This window comes from Thamnophis sirtalis, unplaced genomic scaffold (genome assembly GCF_051295495.1).
Source record: "Thamnophis sirtalis isolate CommonGarterSnake01/CBP01778 unplaced genomic scaffold, rThaSir2_p1.2 scaffold_1, whole genome shotgun sequence".
Taxonomy (NCBI): domain Eukaryota; kingdom Metazoa; phylum Chordata; class Lepidosauria; order Squamata; family Natricidae; genus Thamnophis; species Thamnophis sirtalis.
Window position 1 is genome coordinate 9,755,333 of NW_028261381.1, and position 17,706 is coordinate 9,773,038.

Consider the following 17,706-nt stretch of genomic DNA (forward strand, 5'->3'; position numbering starts at 1 on the left):
ACCCCACAGACTAGAAAAACGCCAGAAGCCCAATCCCCCTCCACAGCAACTCATGAAACAAACAGTACATAATGTATCATTACATATTAAGCAGTTGTGTTAACCACTAAGCCACAAGGTTCTCCTCCTTTATCAGCTGAGCCAGGGAAATAGGTATGTAATTAGTGTTACAATATATATATATATATATATATATATATATATATATATATATATATATGTGTGTGTGTGTGTGTGTGTGTGTGTGTGTGTGTGTGTGTGTGTGTGTGTGTGTGTGTGTGTGTGTGTGTGTATACAGACACACACACACACACACACACACACTATCTTTCTGTGGCTCTTTCTTAGGTTCTGTGATTCTTACTTTCTGAATATGTGATGATGTTATGAAAGTATTTATTTTGAATGTTCACTTAAAGATGATAGAAAATGTAAAAGTCCAAATGTAAAAATAATGAAGTTTCAGTTAATGAAATTATGGTTCAATTAATATGGTAGGGTGATGTTAGCATCTGCCTTGAAGAAGAAGTAAGAATCTGTATGGAAAATGCTTTTCAAGAAGAGTGGAACACTTTTCTCTTAGGAATTGATTAATTATGCATTCATTCATTTTACAGCCATAATCTAGTGGCTACATAACTAAAAAGCACAGTGGAACTGTTGTACAACAGCTATTGTTTCCTTTTCCTATTCTTAATGCTTTTGTATGTTAAAGTTTAAAAAGTCTTGTTCCTAATTATTTTTTTCTATAGCAAATTAAATGAAGTTCTCTCTCCCAGATTCATTTTATTCTATTGGGAACAGAAATGGTCCTTTGCTATCCGTCTTATTCACAGCATTAGTCTTAATAGCAATGAAGGCAATGACTGAAAGAAGGAAATTAGTGTTTAATCCTACTTGGATTACATAAATTGCAAAAAGCTGTTTATGTTGGAGCCAAAATGTTATAAGGAAGTTCTTACCACTGTGAAAAATAATAGTCTATATGGACTGAACCAGAGTTTAATTCTTGGAGGATGCTTGGATAAATTGGCCTATCCAATTATAACTGCTTATTGAACATGTTTTTTTCCCCTCACTTTATTGGATGATTTCACAGAAGCTACAAAACTATTGATTATAATTCAGAGATTACACATTCTACAGTTATAATCTCACATTTCAAGTGGCTTTTATTTGATAGACAAACAATTCTTAACTATAAGAAAAGCTCGTCAAATAGATCTCTTATGATAAGACATTGAAAACATGATTAATGTGATGAAAGAAATGTCCTTCTGGGTTCAGCTCCAAGTGGGGGAAAAGACACTGGAAACATGGAGGCTGCTTGGAAAGATGGTTTATTGTGGACAGGGCCACATGGCTTGAGCCCTGAACAGAAAAGGTGATCACATGCTTCAATGTTGCTGGAGAAGAAGAGAAGGAGGTGAAGGAGGGGCTTGCTAGGCTTTTTATACCCTGTTTAGTCCCACCTCTTTGTTTCCAGTTCCTGTGTAAGAAATGTATTCTGATTGGTTGTCAGACTCCCATGGGTCCGTGCAGGGGCTACTCTTTAGGCTGTGATGAGTTCTCAGATTCCATGTGGTCAGTTGAGTAAAGTTCCAACATTATCATGCCTTTACTCCCATCCCCCCTGGGGCTGCAGTGGAGAAGTCTTTATTATGTAAAGTGACTAGCTTGGCCCATTAACAGTGGGGATGGGCAGGAAGCTACAGGCAACTATTCTCTCTTTTAAAACATGTTTCTTTCTCCTCACATCCAGAGAAATATTCTGCCTTTTCAATATTTCCTAGGATATTTCATTTTTCTGGGAGAGGGCTGGATGATAACTTCCCACAAATGCATACCAATAAAAGAAAACAAATATAGTCAATTCAGTTTAAAAGACAAATATTTCCTTTAGCAAGATAATCTTTACAGGGAAGACAGCAGAGAAGAGATTAATCTAACCCAGTAGGCAACAACTTCCAGTTTCAAAGGAGATTTTTCCTTTTTGCGTCCTATTTCTAATTATTACAGATTTGTTATAGATTTCTTTCTTTTTTCATTTTTAGTCGTCATTTGAAATGTGAATGCTTTTAGAGAATATCTTTCCCATCAATTGTAAGCCACCCAGAGTTATTGACTGAGATGGATGGCCCCAGAAATTGAACAAACAAACAAATCAAATTGAACCTGCTATGTTAATAAAATCTGTGGTTCCTTGCAACACTCCCAGAAGCTTCAGCTACCCCAGCCTGCTCCAGCAAGTGCAAGCAAGCATCCGTTTACCCAGCTGCCTTCTCTCCCCAACTCCACATGACTCCCCAGCACCAGTTAGCAAGCATTCATTTCCTCCCCAGCCCAGCCCAGCACCCAGCCCAGCAAACATTCATTTGCCCATCTGCCTTCTCTCCCAGTTCCCCGCACAGACCTTTCATATTTTGCTGCCTGCTTTTTGGACCCAGCTTCTCCAGCAAATGTTTCATACTTTCCTAATTTTATTCCTTCTTTCTGAAGACAGTGCTATCTTTGCAAAGCTGTGCTGTCTTTTGGAAGAAGAGGTTCTAAAGACAGTGCATCTCTGCGTAGATAGCACAGCCTTCAGAAAGCTGCACTGTCTTCAGAAAGAATGAAAAACATAGGAATTTTTTCGCCGGAGAAACTGGATCCAAAAAGGAGACAACAAAAGCTGTGATGTGCTTCTGCTTTGGCCATGGCAGCTGGGTGTAAATAGCAAAAGGTTGGTGCAGGGGAACCGGAAGAGAAGAACCACATATTCTGTGATTTCTATCTCTCTGGAATCACAAGGGCAGAAAATTTCAGCCAATGGGACATTTAAATATTTCAATACTATCCAATACTGCAGAGTATCATAACTCTCAGTTATCTAAAAAAACACTTTATGTGCCTGCAATAGGTACAAATGTTAAAATTCAGTAAATATCAATCTAACACCTTCAGAACTCAAGTGCAACGTTTGGTTTTAAAGTAAATATTAAAAAGCCTTCATATTTATACTCAACAATGAAGGAACCACAAGGAGTCTCTGCTGTGTTACTTTCTCTATTCTCTGACTTCTTGAATGTCAAATCTGTGACAATAATAGAAAAACTTAAAAGGCTCACCTCATCCACTTTCTGGAACTCAATCCACTATCAAGCATCTTGGCAGATGATGATAACATTATTCCTGCTCTGATAAAACCCATGTATTGAAATCTCCTTTAGTGCAGCTCATACTATGACAGATATAATAGAGATCTGGGACAGATAGATATGGTTTCCAAGCATATTCTGTAAACAATCTCTTCCCTAAGTCTTCCTTAGGGAAAACCAGTAGAAAAGAATTTTTTCTCCAACTATTCAAAGATTGGAACAATTTAATCTTTTCATCAACACATTTATATTATGATTTAGAAATGATTATGGATTAGCAGGGAGCTCCCTTCTTGAAAGGTACATTTAATAGTGACCTTCCAATGACCAAGCATGCATTCTGTTACTAGTTTAGTTTAGTTTAGTTTAGTTTAGTTTAGTTTAGTTTATTTGTCTTGTATGCCGCCCACTCCCGAAGGACTCCGGGCGGCTCACAATAGACAAGGGAAGGGGGATAAATAGACAAAGACAAGACTTTAAAAAAACGCAACATTCACAGTTTCCGTGGGGCTGGATGTTTCACAAGCCCCCCGGCCTGCTGGAGCAGCCAGGACTTGGTGGCTTTGCGGAAGGCCAGGAGGGTAGTAAGGGTCCGGATCTCCACGGGGAGGTCATTCCAGAGGGCTGGAGCGGCAACAGAGAAGGCTCTCCCCCGGGGAGTCGCCAGCCGACATTGGCTGGCAGATGGAATCCGGAGGAGACCTAACCTGTGAGATCTAATCGGTCTATACTATTTTTGATGTCTTTTTCTGGAGCTTCAGCCGAGAAGTCTGCTGCTGTTGCTGGCTCTTGTGCCAGGACAGTGGGATTTACCATCTAATACTGAAGTGCAATTATGCCTTTAGTGAAAAATTCCACAAGCTGCTGCTTTGTCATATCTAAGAAGGAGGCTTTAGCGTTTGGACATTTAAGGGTCTTCTTGGCTCTTGTTGAGGTGCAGGTGGCAGCTGTGGCCAGGAAGATGTAGATGTAGATAGATAGATGTAGATAAATTTATTTATAGGCCGCCCTTTTCCCTGAGGGGACTCAGGGCGGCTTACAACGTATAGGGAAGGGAGTACACACAATGACATATAAAGACAGTACGTAATTAAAAATAGAAGCAACATTCATTCATCATTCGGGAGGGGATGGATTATAATCTTTAACCCCAGGCCTGACGGGATAGCCAGATCTTGAGGGCTGTGCGGAAGGTCTGGAGGGTGGTGAGGGTACGAATCTCCACGGGGAGATCGTTCCAAAGGGTCGGAGCTACTACTGAAAAGGCTCTCCTCCGCGTAGTTGCCAGTCGACACTGACTGGCGGATGGAACTCGGAGGAGGCCTAATCTGTGTGATCTAATAGGTCGCAAGGAGGTAATTGGCAGGAGGCGGTCTCTCAAGTACCCATTTGAAGATGGGTCTTTGCACATCTTCAAATGGTTTGCTAATTGTGCCTGTTCATAAACCAGAAGGCTCTGCTTGTTATCACTGATGCCTCATTCACCTCCCAGATGGATTACAGCAATATGTGCTTTATGTGGTGACCTTAAAGGCCACTCATGGGTAGTTATGGACATACTATGGCATGCCCATGAAACATTATTGTTTTGTGACCTATATATCTCCCAATAGACTACAGCATGCAATTCAGGGTGCTGATAATCATTTATAAAGCCTTACATGACACAAGACAGGATTATTTGCTGGACTGCCTACCTCCAATTATATAGTCCCTTCCACAGGCTGGGCATGCATCAGTCTCTTTGTTGTGTCAAGATCAGTGGTGGGTTTCAAAAATTGTTCGAACCTACTCTGTGGGTGTGGCCTCCTTTGTGGGAGTGGCTTGCCACCCATGTGACCGGATATGAAGATGCCGACGACACTTATCAGAACCACCTTAAATTACCTCACACACAGCACTGGCATGCATAAGAATATGATGTAAACTTGTTTTTTAAAAGGCACTTTTGGTTTGTGTTAAAACAACTTCAACACACGCAATGTTCTGATTGCACCACAAACGCAGTAGTCATCCTTACCTTTCACAGAGGCACTGAGTTTTATAAATATGAGCATGATAGTGTAGAATAATCATATCCAAGGACCAGTGGTGGGTTTCAAAAAATTTTGGAACCTCTTCTGTAGGTGTGGCCTGCTTTCCAGGTCCACTGGTGGAACATCTTCTAACCGGTTCAGTAGATTTGATGAACCAGTTCTACTGAATAGGTGCGAACTGGTAGGAACCCACCTCTGGTCAAGATTATCTAGTTAGATCTAAGAAGTCTAACTTGGAAAGGTAGCATGCATCCTCTGGAGTGACCCTTACCAAGACTTTATTGGCCCCAAAACCTGCTGGCTTTCAGAAAGCATTAAAACCCGTTTTCATTTGGATTGGAATGTTAGATGTGCTTTTCTTAGGGATGGATGATGAGTCCTCCGGGATTGGGCGGCCTATAAATTTTATAAATCTAAATGAAATGTAGCTGAGCAGAATGCTTTTTATTTTAGTTTTGTTGAATAATGTTTGTAAGGTTTTTGTTAGTCACTCAGAGTCACTATGGCAAGTGGTAAAAATATAAATATTTCCTTCCTCTGTCTAAAAACTGGAGGAATTCTATTATATTTGGTACATTATTCATTTTGAGCTTTGTCAAAGGGAAATCCTTTGTGCAATGATATTTTTAGGGAAAAAAAGAATGATTTCATTTGCCCAAAATACTGAGAATGAACAGATTTGCTCTCAGAGTAATGAGATTAATTAAATCTTAGTTGTGATTTTACTGTTTGTGTGTGTGTGTGTGTGTGTGTGTGTGTGTGTGTGTGTGTCAGGGGTGGGTTTCTCACCCCGTTCCAACTGGTTCGGTTGGAATGAGGCCGGTGGCGTCCTCGTGCATGTGTGCGGCGTCCTCGCGCACGTGTGCGGCGTCCTCGCGCACGTGTGCGGCGTCCTCGCGCACGTGTGCGGCGTCCTCGCGCACGTGTGCGGCGTCCTCGCGCACGTGTGCGGCGTCCTCGCGCACCCACCCCTGGTGTGTGTGTGTGTGTGTGTGTGTGTGTGTGAGAGAGAGAGAGAGAGAGAGAGAGAGAGAGAGAGAGAGAGAGAGAGAGAGAGAGAGAGAGAGAGAGAGAGAGATCATCCTTGAAATGCAGACAATTATATTTATTTATTTATTCATTTATCTTGATACTGATTGTTAACTCTTTAGGTAAGTTTCCATGGGAGATGTTAAGTCATCCACTGAAATCTGTGGCTGAAATAAATGAAGTTTCAGGCTTTCAGTTGTTGTAACATGAATTAATTTCCAAGCACTAAGATATAGAGGTCATATTTTAATACATTTTCCCCCTTTCAGATGAGAACTCACCAGCAAATTTCTGGGATTCTAAAAACCGTGGTGTGACTGGAACACAAAAAGGACAGATCATATGGCGGATTGAACCTGGTCCCTATTTCATGGAACGTAAGTCCTCTGATAACACAGAATGTATATATGTGAATAACACTTCTAGAGGAATTGTTAGCATATTTGCAATGAGTTTTAGTGTTCCCTAGAATGTATATCCTCTCAAAATCTTATCAGGCATAAGACAATGACAATACAAATCTGTTGATTGAGAAATATTGGTAGGTAAGCAGTGAATTGCTACGTATACATATTGCATTATTCAGTTTTGAGGCAAGTAGTGTTATTCAAACTATAGAAAAACAGAAAGAAGTAGTGAGTAAAAGGAAATGAATCAAGCAGATAAGAAAACAGAAAAGGAAATCAAAGTAAGCCTAGTTTATGTTTTGTGCTTCAACTTTGCAAACCTAGATATTCTTGCTAAGTATCCTTCCTTCTGATATGTCTACCTTTCAATTCCAATACGGTAACTTTTGTTCTTTAAATTGCTTCTGTGTCTTGTTTTAGGTTCAGCTGAAAAGTGAAAGTATCAAGAAATCGGTTAACATTTTGTTCATATTTTTATCTTTTTGCTTTACAGTTTTTCTTAACTCTCCTAGAGCTTGAACAAGTGTGAACTGTCACTGCAAATTATTATTATTATTATATAGGGGTAATCTACAATTAGATTCTTTGTAGATTCATCTAGGATGGGTGGAAACGTATTAGCTCAAGTCCTAAATAAGAACATAATAATTATTAAGGTAGCATTAAAATATATAAGCTGTTCCAAGCAGCATGGTTTTGGGTTTCTTTTTTTTACAAAATTAGACTGTTCAAGTCTGAAAAATTCAATACAGGGGTAGCTTGGTACTTAGCTGCTTTGAAACACATCCAACACATACTTAACACATTTTTACACAATTTTTTTTAATCCAGGTACTCGTTTGTTTGGCACTCAACACACAGATTAGAACTTGCCAGTGTCAGCTGTCTTGAGACTCATTGGAGTGATGGGAAAAAATTGTTTAGTACTCATTATTTCTAGTACTTATTGCACCTTCCGGAACCATGCACCAATGAGTACCAAAGTACCATTCTATTATTATCTGTTTACAACAATGTGAAATCACAGCCGTCAGTTCTTTAACTGATATTGGCCTTTATGTGCATCGAATATTTCTCTAGGATGTCATAATGTATTGGCATAGTATATGTGAGGTCGTTCTGTAATTGATAGATGGAAATTTTTATCAATGTACATATTTTCTAAGTGCTGTCCATAATTTTTTGAGTATGGCACTTTGTGCCAATAACCACCAGGACCACCAAGGCTAGTTTATGCCATAATCTTTCTGTTTCAGTTTTCAGATCTTGATACTTTGTGATCTTCTCCAATTCTTTATCTTTTACCATCCTCTGGTATTGTCACATCAATTATCCACATTCTCTTCTTTTCAACTACAGTGAAATGGTGAAAGAACTTTATCAGTTTGTATTCAGAAATCCCATAATATTTCCACCTGGTCATTTTTTAACTACTTTTTTTCAAATCTGTTTCCACCCATTTTTCATTACTGGTACATCATAATTTTTACAGATGTTCCTATGAATCATTTCGGTGACTTTGTTATGTCATTGTTTATAATCAATTTGTCTGATCATCTTGGTGGAGGAGGAAGAATCCAAACACAGGAATGTGGTGCTCAGTTTGAATAACTCAGGAGAGAACAGGAAGGGGAGTTAGAGGAAGAAGGAATGATGCAGCTGTCAAATAGGATCCTTTGATCATCATTGTAATAAGTATTTGCCCTCCAGCTATCATTGGTTTAAAAGACAGGCTGAATTTGTACTACAGCATTAATGCTATTAGAGGAATGGAGAAGTATGGCCATCCCCACACTCTAGAGAAAAGAATAAAATGGGAAATATCCAATTGGAATTCTTGTGGCTTTGGCAGTGAGCAAAGAAAAGCTCTCTTCCCCCATAGAAAAGCTGGAGGAATATTACATACTTGTTGCATAATGATAATGTGGCAAATTGCTCTTTTGCCTACTACTATTGCTACTATTTATTTATGTATTTATTAAATTTATATGCTATCCCTCTCTATCCAAACAACTCTCATCAGCCTACAGTACAACCCGCCCCAATTATAAAAACAATAAAATTAATGAAGATTGTATAAAAAGATTGCTTTTCCTATTATATTTTAGCAGGATGAGCCCATCTTTTCTTCCTAGCTTCAATGGAGGATAAGATGGCATTCTAAAGCTCAGTAATATGGCTTGCTTCCCCATGTGAAGCCGAGGTGGCGCAGTGGTTAAATGCAGCACTGCAGGCTACTTCAGCTGACTGCAGTTCTGCAGTTCGGCTGTTCAAATCTCACCGGCTCAGGGTTGACTCAGCCTTCCATCCTTCCGAGGTGGGTAAAATGAGGACCCGGATTGTTGTTGGGGGCAATATGCTGACTCTGTAAACCGCTTAGAGAGGGCTGAAAGCCCTATGAAGCGGTATATAAGTCTAACTGCTATTGCTGTTGCTATGTGATTAAAAGCTTTGTGCTCTGATTTCTAGAGTACCTGAAATAAATAAGTAAAACATTCAACTTTTATTCTAGATGCATTGTCTACAGTGGAATTAGTAGGCTGTATGTATCCTGCTAAATGTATTTTAAAGCCACTGGATTTCCCTGAGATGGTCTTCATGGCATGGAAATAAAAAAGTTGGCATTGTAATTATCCATCCTTTTTAGGATATACCAGTAATTGTTCCTCTGAAATTGGGGGGGAAGGAAGAGAAATTCTTGATCCTACCTTTTTGCATTGCTCAGCCTTATCCCTTTTATATCACTTAATCCACTCTAGACTGGTGGACTAGGGAGCAAATTCATTCATCATTTTTGGCAACATCTTCGTAGACATATGGGCGTAGCATATACTGCAATTTCAAATGGCTATTGCAACGAATTGCCATAACTCTGACCTATAGTCTTCCTAAGATGTTATTTTTGACAGAACAATACTATTTCAATATTTCCATACTCTTCTAAGAAGTAATCTCTTATTTAGATGATGTCTGATCTGAGATAAAGCCCATCAAAATTCCCGAGCAACAATCAAGATCAGAGAAGAACAGCAAAGGAATAATTCCCTCTGACCTTACATTAATAAAGTTTATTATTTAAAGGGGGATAATATAAGGACCCCAACAAATAAGTTAGTTTTCAGACATGGGACCTATTTATCGGCTTTCTCCTGTGTTTTTGGTGTAACGGAAAAACCGTCTAATATGAGAAAGTGGGCTAGTCACAATATCTTCTCTCCTGTGAGGAGAATCCTTTCCTGCAGAGCCCAGTGAAGAAATGCATACTACTAATCGTTGTCAGAATATCCACACAATACATTCTTCCTTCTCCATGTTTGTGCCATATAAAATAGGATTTGGTTTAATGCTTCTATGCTGGTCATCAAGAAGGGACATAGCAGGAACTGCAATTATGGAGTGTGTATTACTGATGGAGCAGGGATTCTAGATGGCAAGCCTGTTCTGACCCCCCCTTCTCCGCTCATTCAAAGACGACAGGCAGGCAGACTTAAAAGGAAAGAACTTTATCAGCCTCGACTCACGCTGGCTGCGAGCCCAAAAATAAACATAAATAAAGTCTCTGGCAAGAAGATAACAGAATGCAAAAACAAAGATGTCTTACAAAGCAAACCACTTCTCCAAGTGTCTCTTTGAATCAGGGTTACAGAAAGCAAATCACTTATCCAAGTGTCTCTCACAAACAAACCATGACCAATGAACAATGAACAATGAACGTTGACTTCTGCAACCAGAGCGTAGCACCATCCATCCTTTTATCTCCAGAAGACAACACTAACGAGCCCCAGCTGCATTGTTACTCCTGCATCCCGACTCAACTCACAGCAAACTTCTGCTGAGTCACAACACAAGCCTATGGCACACATGCCAGAGGCGGCACGCAGAGCCCTCTCTGTGGGCAAACGTGTCATCAGCAGCTGCTCTTCTGGTTTCTGGAGCACATGGTTTTCAGCTGGTCTTCACAGGTGCCGGAGCACTGGAAAACGGCCGGAAAACAGCCGAAAAACTGCCCCCAAACAGCCTGAAAACAAGCCCAAAAATGGCCAAAAAACAGGCATGTGTGTGCTAGCCAGCTGGTTTTCAGGTATCCAGTGCTCCTGCGTGCTCACATGGACAAATGCACATGCATTTTGGTTTGGATATTTGGTGCCGAAAAAGTTCGCCATCACTCTTCTAGGTGATTATTGAAGAACCTTACTTATAAATGACAGCACATAATTATTTAGTTAGCAGCAATAGCAATAGCAGTTAGACTTATATACCGCTTCATAGGGCTTTCAGCCCGCTCTAAGCGGTTTACAGAGTCAGCATATCGCCCCCACAGTCTGAGTCCTCATTTCACCCACCTCAGAAGGATGGAAAGCTGAGTCAACCTTGAGCCGATGATATTTGAACTGCTGAACTGCAGATAGCAGTCAGCTGAAGTGGCCTGCAGTACTGCACCCTAACCACTGCGCCACCTCGGCTCCCTAAGTTCTCCTTTTACATTTTCTCTTATTCTGATAACGGTTGGGATGACCAAAATGACCTTATGTTTTTACATTGAGGCTGATGTAGTAAACACTTTTTTGTTTAAGAGTTTACAAAGCACCTATTGGTTATAACTAAGGAAGTATATACAGTACAACGTTGACTGTAAAACTAGGCTTTTCAATTTTGTATTCTTCTGATTATATGACCTTATGTAAAAGTTGAGGTAGAATAACATCTCATGCCTTAGAAAGGAAAACAACTTTATTTTATCTTGTGCTGCGACTGTGAATTAATATCTTGGCTAGATGCTTAAGTACAGTTTTCTCTTTCTCCATATCCTTTGTGGTGATTCATTAAAATTGAGTTAATAAAAATGGCAAGATTTTGTCTTCCCCCTGTGGAAAATCAGTTGACAGAATTAATTCTTGCAAGGAAAAAAAGTAATAGTAAAGCTTGTGGGAACTGGCCATAAAGTTGAATGCCTGTATCTCTGGTACTAAGTCATAGATATGTATTTACAGCAGCTCATCATTTATGTTACTGTTTCCTCAGGGAGAATTCATATGAGTTGGGAGAACATTTTGATGCTTGTGTAATGTTAATAAAATTCTTCCTGCCTGCTTGATGTTCTGCCCTGTTCCCTTTCTCTGCCTTGTGTTCTCTTTGTATCATCCAAGTGTAGTTTGGAACCGTAATTGTCTATCCGTTATAGCAGTTGGGGTGAAATTAGTAATTCATGTAGGAAGTGTGGAAGAAAAAGTGAAGTGCTAAAAATATATTCTGCACAGATTCTTGGTTCTCAAGTTATAATTTTGGGTACTAAAATGTATATCTTAAGTAACAAGCATAACAACGATCGTAATACTAATTATATATTCAAATTGCCACACAACTCAACAAGAGCCGAGGTGGCACAGTGGTTAGAGTGCAGTACTGCAGGCTACTTCAACTGACTGCAGTTCTGCAGTTCGGCAGTTCAAATCACACTGGCTCAAGGTTGACTCAGCCTTCCATCCTTCCACGGTGCGTAAAACGACAACCCAGATTGTTGGGGGCAATAGGCTGACTTTGTAAATTGCTTGGAGAGGGTTGTAAAAGCACTGTGAAGCGGTATATAAGTCTAAGTGCTATTGCTAACTCTGAGCACATATTGCAGATAATAATTACTTAGTCTAGAATTTAGTCTTGGATTAGTGAGCACATCTGGATTTTTGAAAGTGTATTATGGTTCCTGTGGTGGCCCAGCAGGAGCCGTCAGAGCTGCAAACAGACTCTGACAGCGAGGGGCCTTATGAGTCGGCTCTGGAAGATGTGGAGGACCCTGGACAGGGTTCTGACTCCGAGCAGGGATCAGAGAGGCTGGTTGGCCACCAGGAGACGCCTGAGGCAAGGAGCAGCGGTGAAAGCCAAAGGGAGTGTGCTCCTGACGTCAGGCCTTGGAGCAGTGGGGAGGAGACAAGGGAGTTGGTTCTGGACGCCCGGCAACGGCGGGCAGATTGACATAGAGAACACCTATGCAGGTACAGAAAATAATTGGACCCAGGTGGTTGTAATTAGGCTCCTCTCAAGATAGTATTTAAGGAGAGACTCTGGGAGGAGTCTGGTTGCAGGATTCAACTTAATTATCAACACTGGAGAAGCTGTTATCTGTATCTGTCAGACTCTGGGTTGCTGCCAAGGTTCTTTATCTGTTGTCGTGCTTGGGCTTTCAGCCACCAAGATTTATGTTTCCTTCTAATAAAGTATTGTGGCATTCCAGCAAAGCTTGTCTCGGCATTCGTTGCTGGATGGAAGAGGGGGTCAGAACAGGTTCCTCACATAAAAGATGTCTATTACTATCTTCCAATTCAGCAGGAAGTATTTTAATACTATAATCCCTTGCATCAGAGTGGAATTGGGGCAACCAAATGGACCTGAGTGTATACTGGCCGGATGCCCTTCCTGTCACCAATGCAGAGGTCGCAGTAGATATTTACACATTGTGCCCAGAGAGAGAGAAATATCTGCCACTACCTAGGATCGAACCAAGGGTGAAATCCAGCAGGTTCTGACAGGTTCTGGAGAACTGGTAGTGGAAATTTTGAATAGTTCGGAGAACTGGCAAACGCCACCTCTGGCTGGCCCCAGAGTGCGGTGGAAATGGAGAATATGGGAATATCCTTCTCCTTCCACACCATGCCACGCCATGACCATCAAGACATGCCCACAGAACTGGTAAAACAATTTGAATTTCACCACTGGATCGAACCCACAGCCTTCTGAATGCCACCTCTAGGCCACTGCATCACTCCCTCTGATTCAGCAAGAAGTGAATGAGTGGAAATATTCCTGTAGCCTCTCAGGATTCTTATTATCAACCTACCAACTTTCCTTTGTTATTTTGAGTGGCAAGTGTCACATTTAAAAATGGCTGGGCTGCCATTTTTATTTGTTAGGTATGGCCTTCCAACTTGTGACTGATCGACTTCTGACTTAACTGGCTCAAAAAGAGATAATGTATTACAGTGAAACAGATGCTGTTATGGATTGTGGGGTCCAGGAAAAATGACAGGTTATTGCAGTTGCTTAAAAAAAAAAAACTTGGGGGAAAAATAGATGTGGAAAGCAAAAGAGGAAAAAGCTGAAATCCTTTCCTTAATTGGGCCGCTTAATTTTAATTTTGGCATCTGTAGACTTTCAACAGCTTAATAATACGTATGTTGCTGCCAAAGGTTTTAAGGGCATCTCTTTTGCAGAAACAATTATTAGATTAATGTTATCATTATTTAATCAAATTGCTACAATTTAAGTAATATGGTCTCAATGAATTGTGGCTTCTGTTGTATCAAGGCAGCTGTTCCATTGACTCCCTTCACTCATTATGAATTGTGCATGAATTCTTATACTTCTTTCCCTTCGTTTTTCCCCCCCTTTTAGCTGAAATAAAAATCTGCTTTAAATACTACCATGGTATAAGCGGAGCCCAGCGTGCAACAACTCCATGTATCACTGTGAAAAACCCTGCTGTGATGGTAAGTATATACATTGCTTACAGTGGATGAATTTATTTAAAAACTAACATTAAATCTGTTAATTTAGTTTGACAAATAGTATTTTCCAATGAATTATCTGATTTAATGAGGATATCAACATGAGGAAGTGATGAGTTATATTTTGCCCCTAAAGGTTACATTTCGTTTATTCTTAAACAGTTTGATTTTAAGGTATCTTGAATGTTATCGTTTTGTTGTGTCAGAAAAATTGTTTGGGTTTACTTAACGGTTTCCCAAAATCTGGACATGGTTTATCATCTCTGTTGCCCTATAGCAAGTGATGGCTAACATTTTTGTTGTTGGGTGCCAAAAATGCAAGTGTGTATGTGTGATAGCACCCGTGCATGCCAGAACCCACAATGTAAAGTCCGCCCCCACATGTGCACCCCTCCCACGGTCCTCCCCACGTGCGCCACACTGCTTGCCTCACCTCCTATCAGAGGTTTGGAAATTATCTCTGTTTCCGTCTTCTGGAGGGTCTCCGGGGACTTGGGGGAGGCTATTTTCACCCTCTCCAGGCTCCAGGAAAGCCTCCAGAGCCTGGGGAGGCCGAAAAATGGGCCCAATGGGCCTAACAAAAGTTCAGAAACGAACTTCCGGTAGGCCCATTGGGGCCTGTTTTTCGCCATCCCCAGGCTCCAGAGGCTTTCCTGAAGTCTGGGAGGATGAAAATGGCCTCCCCCAGCCCTGTGGAAGGCCGAAAACCAGCTGGCTGGCGCACACATGTGGAGCTGACAGCCTAAGTGCCAGCATTTATGGCTCTGCGTGCCAACTGTGGCATGTGCGCCATAGATTCACCATCACGGTCCTATAGAGACTATTGAATGTCATAATTATAAGAGCCGAGGTGGCGCAGTGGTTAGAGTACAGCACTGCAGGCTACTTCAGCTGACTGTTAGCTGCAGTTCGGCGGTTCAAATCTCACCGGCTCAGGGTTGACTCAGCCTTCCATCCTTCCGAGGTGGGTAAAATGAGGACCCAGATTGTTGGGGGCGATATGCTGACTCTGTAAACCGCTTAGAGAGGGCTGAAAGCCCTATGAAGCGGTATATAAGTCTAACTGCTATTGCTATTGCTAATTGTGCATCCTTAATCTTCACTTGCCTGCTTTTGGGGGGGGGGGGCTGAGTAAAAGTATAAATGTGGCTTGGAATAGAATTTGATTCCAGCTGAGGATCTGGAATGATCCCCGAATACCCTTGTAGGCTGCCCATCTAAGTGCTAACCAGAACTAAATCCCCTTAACTTTGGAGCCAAAACAAAGTTGGCCATCTTAGGCTCAGCAAATCACAATAAAACATGTCTCCTTCTCCTTATTTCCCCTTCCTTGCCCGATTCATTTTTATTTATGAAATAATATTGTGATAGCTGAACAACTTTGTGGAACCAATTGCACTGGCTATGGCAGCAAGTGAGGAATTGCAAGACCCTGCTTTGGGCACAGTGCCAACTTGGTGACCTTGTGCCAGTCAATCTCTCTCAACCCTCAGAAACAGGAAATGTTAAGCCACTCAAAAAAAACAAAAACCCCACACCTTGGTGTGGGAATAGCCTTTCCCAACTTGCTGTCACCTCGAGATATTTCTGTATCTGTTGTACACCTTGAACATTAGTGATGCTGAACAGGGCTGTAGATTTTCTGGTGCAACAAATCTGATCAGCTTGAAGAAGGCTGTGTTAGCAAAGCTATCTTTAGTATTTTAGGCATGCACCTGGCCTGAATTTAAAAAAAAATTGGCTTAATGTATATTCATTAGAAAGGTATATGTTTGATTCCTAGATGAGAGCGGGCTAGCAACTTCATCTCAGATTCTGCCTAGCAGAATCTGGCATATCTAAGAGATATTAGTATTACATCAAGTGTTGATGACCCAATTCCTTTTTTTAAAAAAAGGGCTTATAAATGAGTAGGTGAGAGTCAGTTCAACACTGGGTTCACCGACAAATGCGCGCCTGACAAATGCGTGCCGACAAAACGTTATAACCCTAACCCTAATCGCGCTTTTGTGGGCGCGGTTTTGTCAGCACGCATTTGTCGGGCGCCAGTGGTGGGTTTCAAAAATTGTTCGAACCTACTCTGTGGGTGTGGCCTCCTTTGTGGGAGTGGCTTGCCACCCATGTGACCGGATGGGAGTGGCTTGTTGCCCATGTGACCGGATATGAAGATGCCGGCGACACCTGTCAGAACCACCTTAAATTACCTCACACACAGCACTGGCATGCATAAGAATACGATGTAAACTTGTTTTTTAAAAGGCATCTTTGGTTTGCGTTAAAACAACTTCAACACATGCCATGTTCTGATTGCACCACAAACGCAGTGGTCATCCTTACCTTTCACAGAGGCACTGAGTTTTATAAATATGAGCATGATAGTGTAGAATAATCATATCCAAGGGCCAGTGGTGGGTTTCAAAAATTTTGGGAACCTCTTCTGTAGGTGTGGCCTGCTTTCCGGGTCCACTGGTGGAACCTCTTCTAACCGGTTCGGTAGATTTGACGAACTGGTTCTACCGAATAGGTGTGAACTGGTAGGAATCCACCTCTGTCGGGCACACATTTGTCACGTAAGACTGTGGTTAAAAGAACTGAGCTAAGCAGCTGTGAAATCTAGTCCTGCTTTAGGCACAAAGCCAGCTGGGTGACCTGGGGCCGGTCATTCTACCTCTTAGTCCTGGGAAGCAGGAAATGCTTCTGAAAAACCTTGCAAAGAAAACTGCATGGTTTAGACCAGGCAGTAGCCAACCTTAGTAATGAAGAACTAAAAATTTCCTCAAAGTACCTTCCTAAATAAGCAAGATACTTTAATGATTGCACGTGTTGCTTATTCTGTACAATTCATTGAAACAAACATGCGATGCATAGTTAATTAGTTTGTTGTAGAAGACAAAATGCAGATGAAGCCCAATTGCAATTATGTTCAATTTTGGATAATTACACCATGCGTTTTAGAAGTGTAACTGGCTTCTCTACACCTTGCAGTAGGCTACTTATACTCTTCGGAGGCATCAGGAAACTATTTTCTACATTTAGACAAAGTTTAGACCAGTGGTAGTCAACCTGGTCCCTACCGCCCACTAGTGGGCGTTCCAGCTTTCATGGTGGGCAGTAAGGGTTTGCTGTAACTCTGCTTTATAAATTTTATAAAGTAAAGTGACTTCCCTACTTTATAAATCACCATTACTGTGGAACCGATGGGCGTTTAGAAATGTTTACTACTAACAGAGATACAAAAGTGGGCGGTGGGTACAAAAAGGTTGACTACCCCTGGTTTAGACAAAGAAAATATTAAAGTAGACCTTTTTCTCTTTGAAAAGATTGATAAGAAAAAAAAAATCTATTGGAAGCCGTTTAGGCAATATTTGGTGACAGACACAAATAAGAGAATTTGCTATTCTCGACAAAATGTCATATTTTTCGCTCCATAAGATGCTCCTGACCATAAGTCGCACCTAGGGGAGAAAACCAAGAAAAAAAATAATCTCCCTCTGCCTCCCAGTGTCCATGCGGTATTCATCTGCCTAGCATCCTTGCAGCAAACAGCAAACAGCAAAGAACCTGCCTCCTCTATATATGCTGCCTGCGCTGGGGAATG

General features: G+C 41.1%; 1 protein-coding gene across 1 annotated transcript in view; it reads left to right on the forward strand.

The window, feature by feature from the left end:
- Nucleotides 1-17,706, forward strand: part of HECW2 (HECT, C2 and WW domain containing E3 ubiquitin protein ligase 2) — a 189,829-nt gene that overhangs the window by 77,860 nt on the left and 94,263 nt on the right. Inside the window, exons 3-4 of the mRNA XM_087707644.1 lie at nt 6,472-6,579; nt 13,996-14,090. Of these exons, the coding sequence (XP_087563770.1) occupies nt 6,472-6,579; nt 13,996-14,090 (203 nt within the window). The remainder of the gene's footprint in view (nt 1-6,471; nt 6,580-13,995; nt 14,091-17,706) is intronic.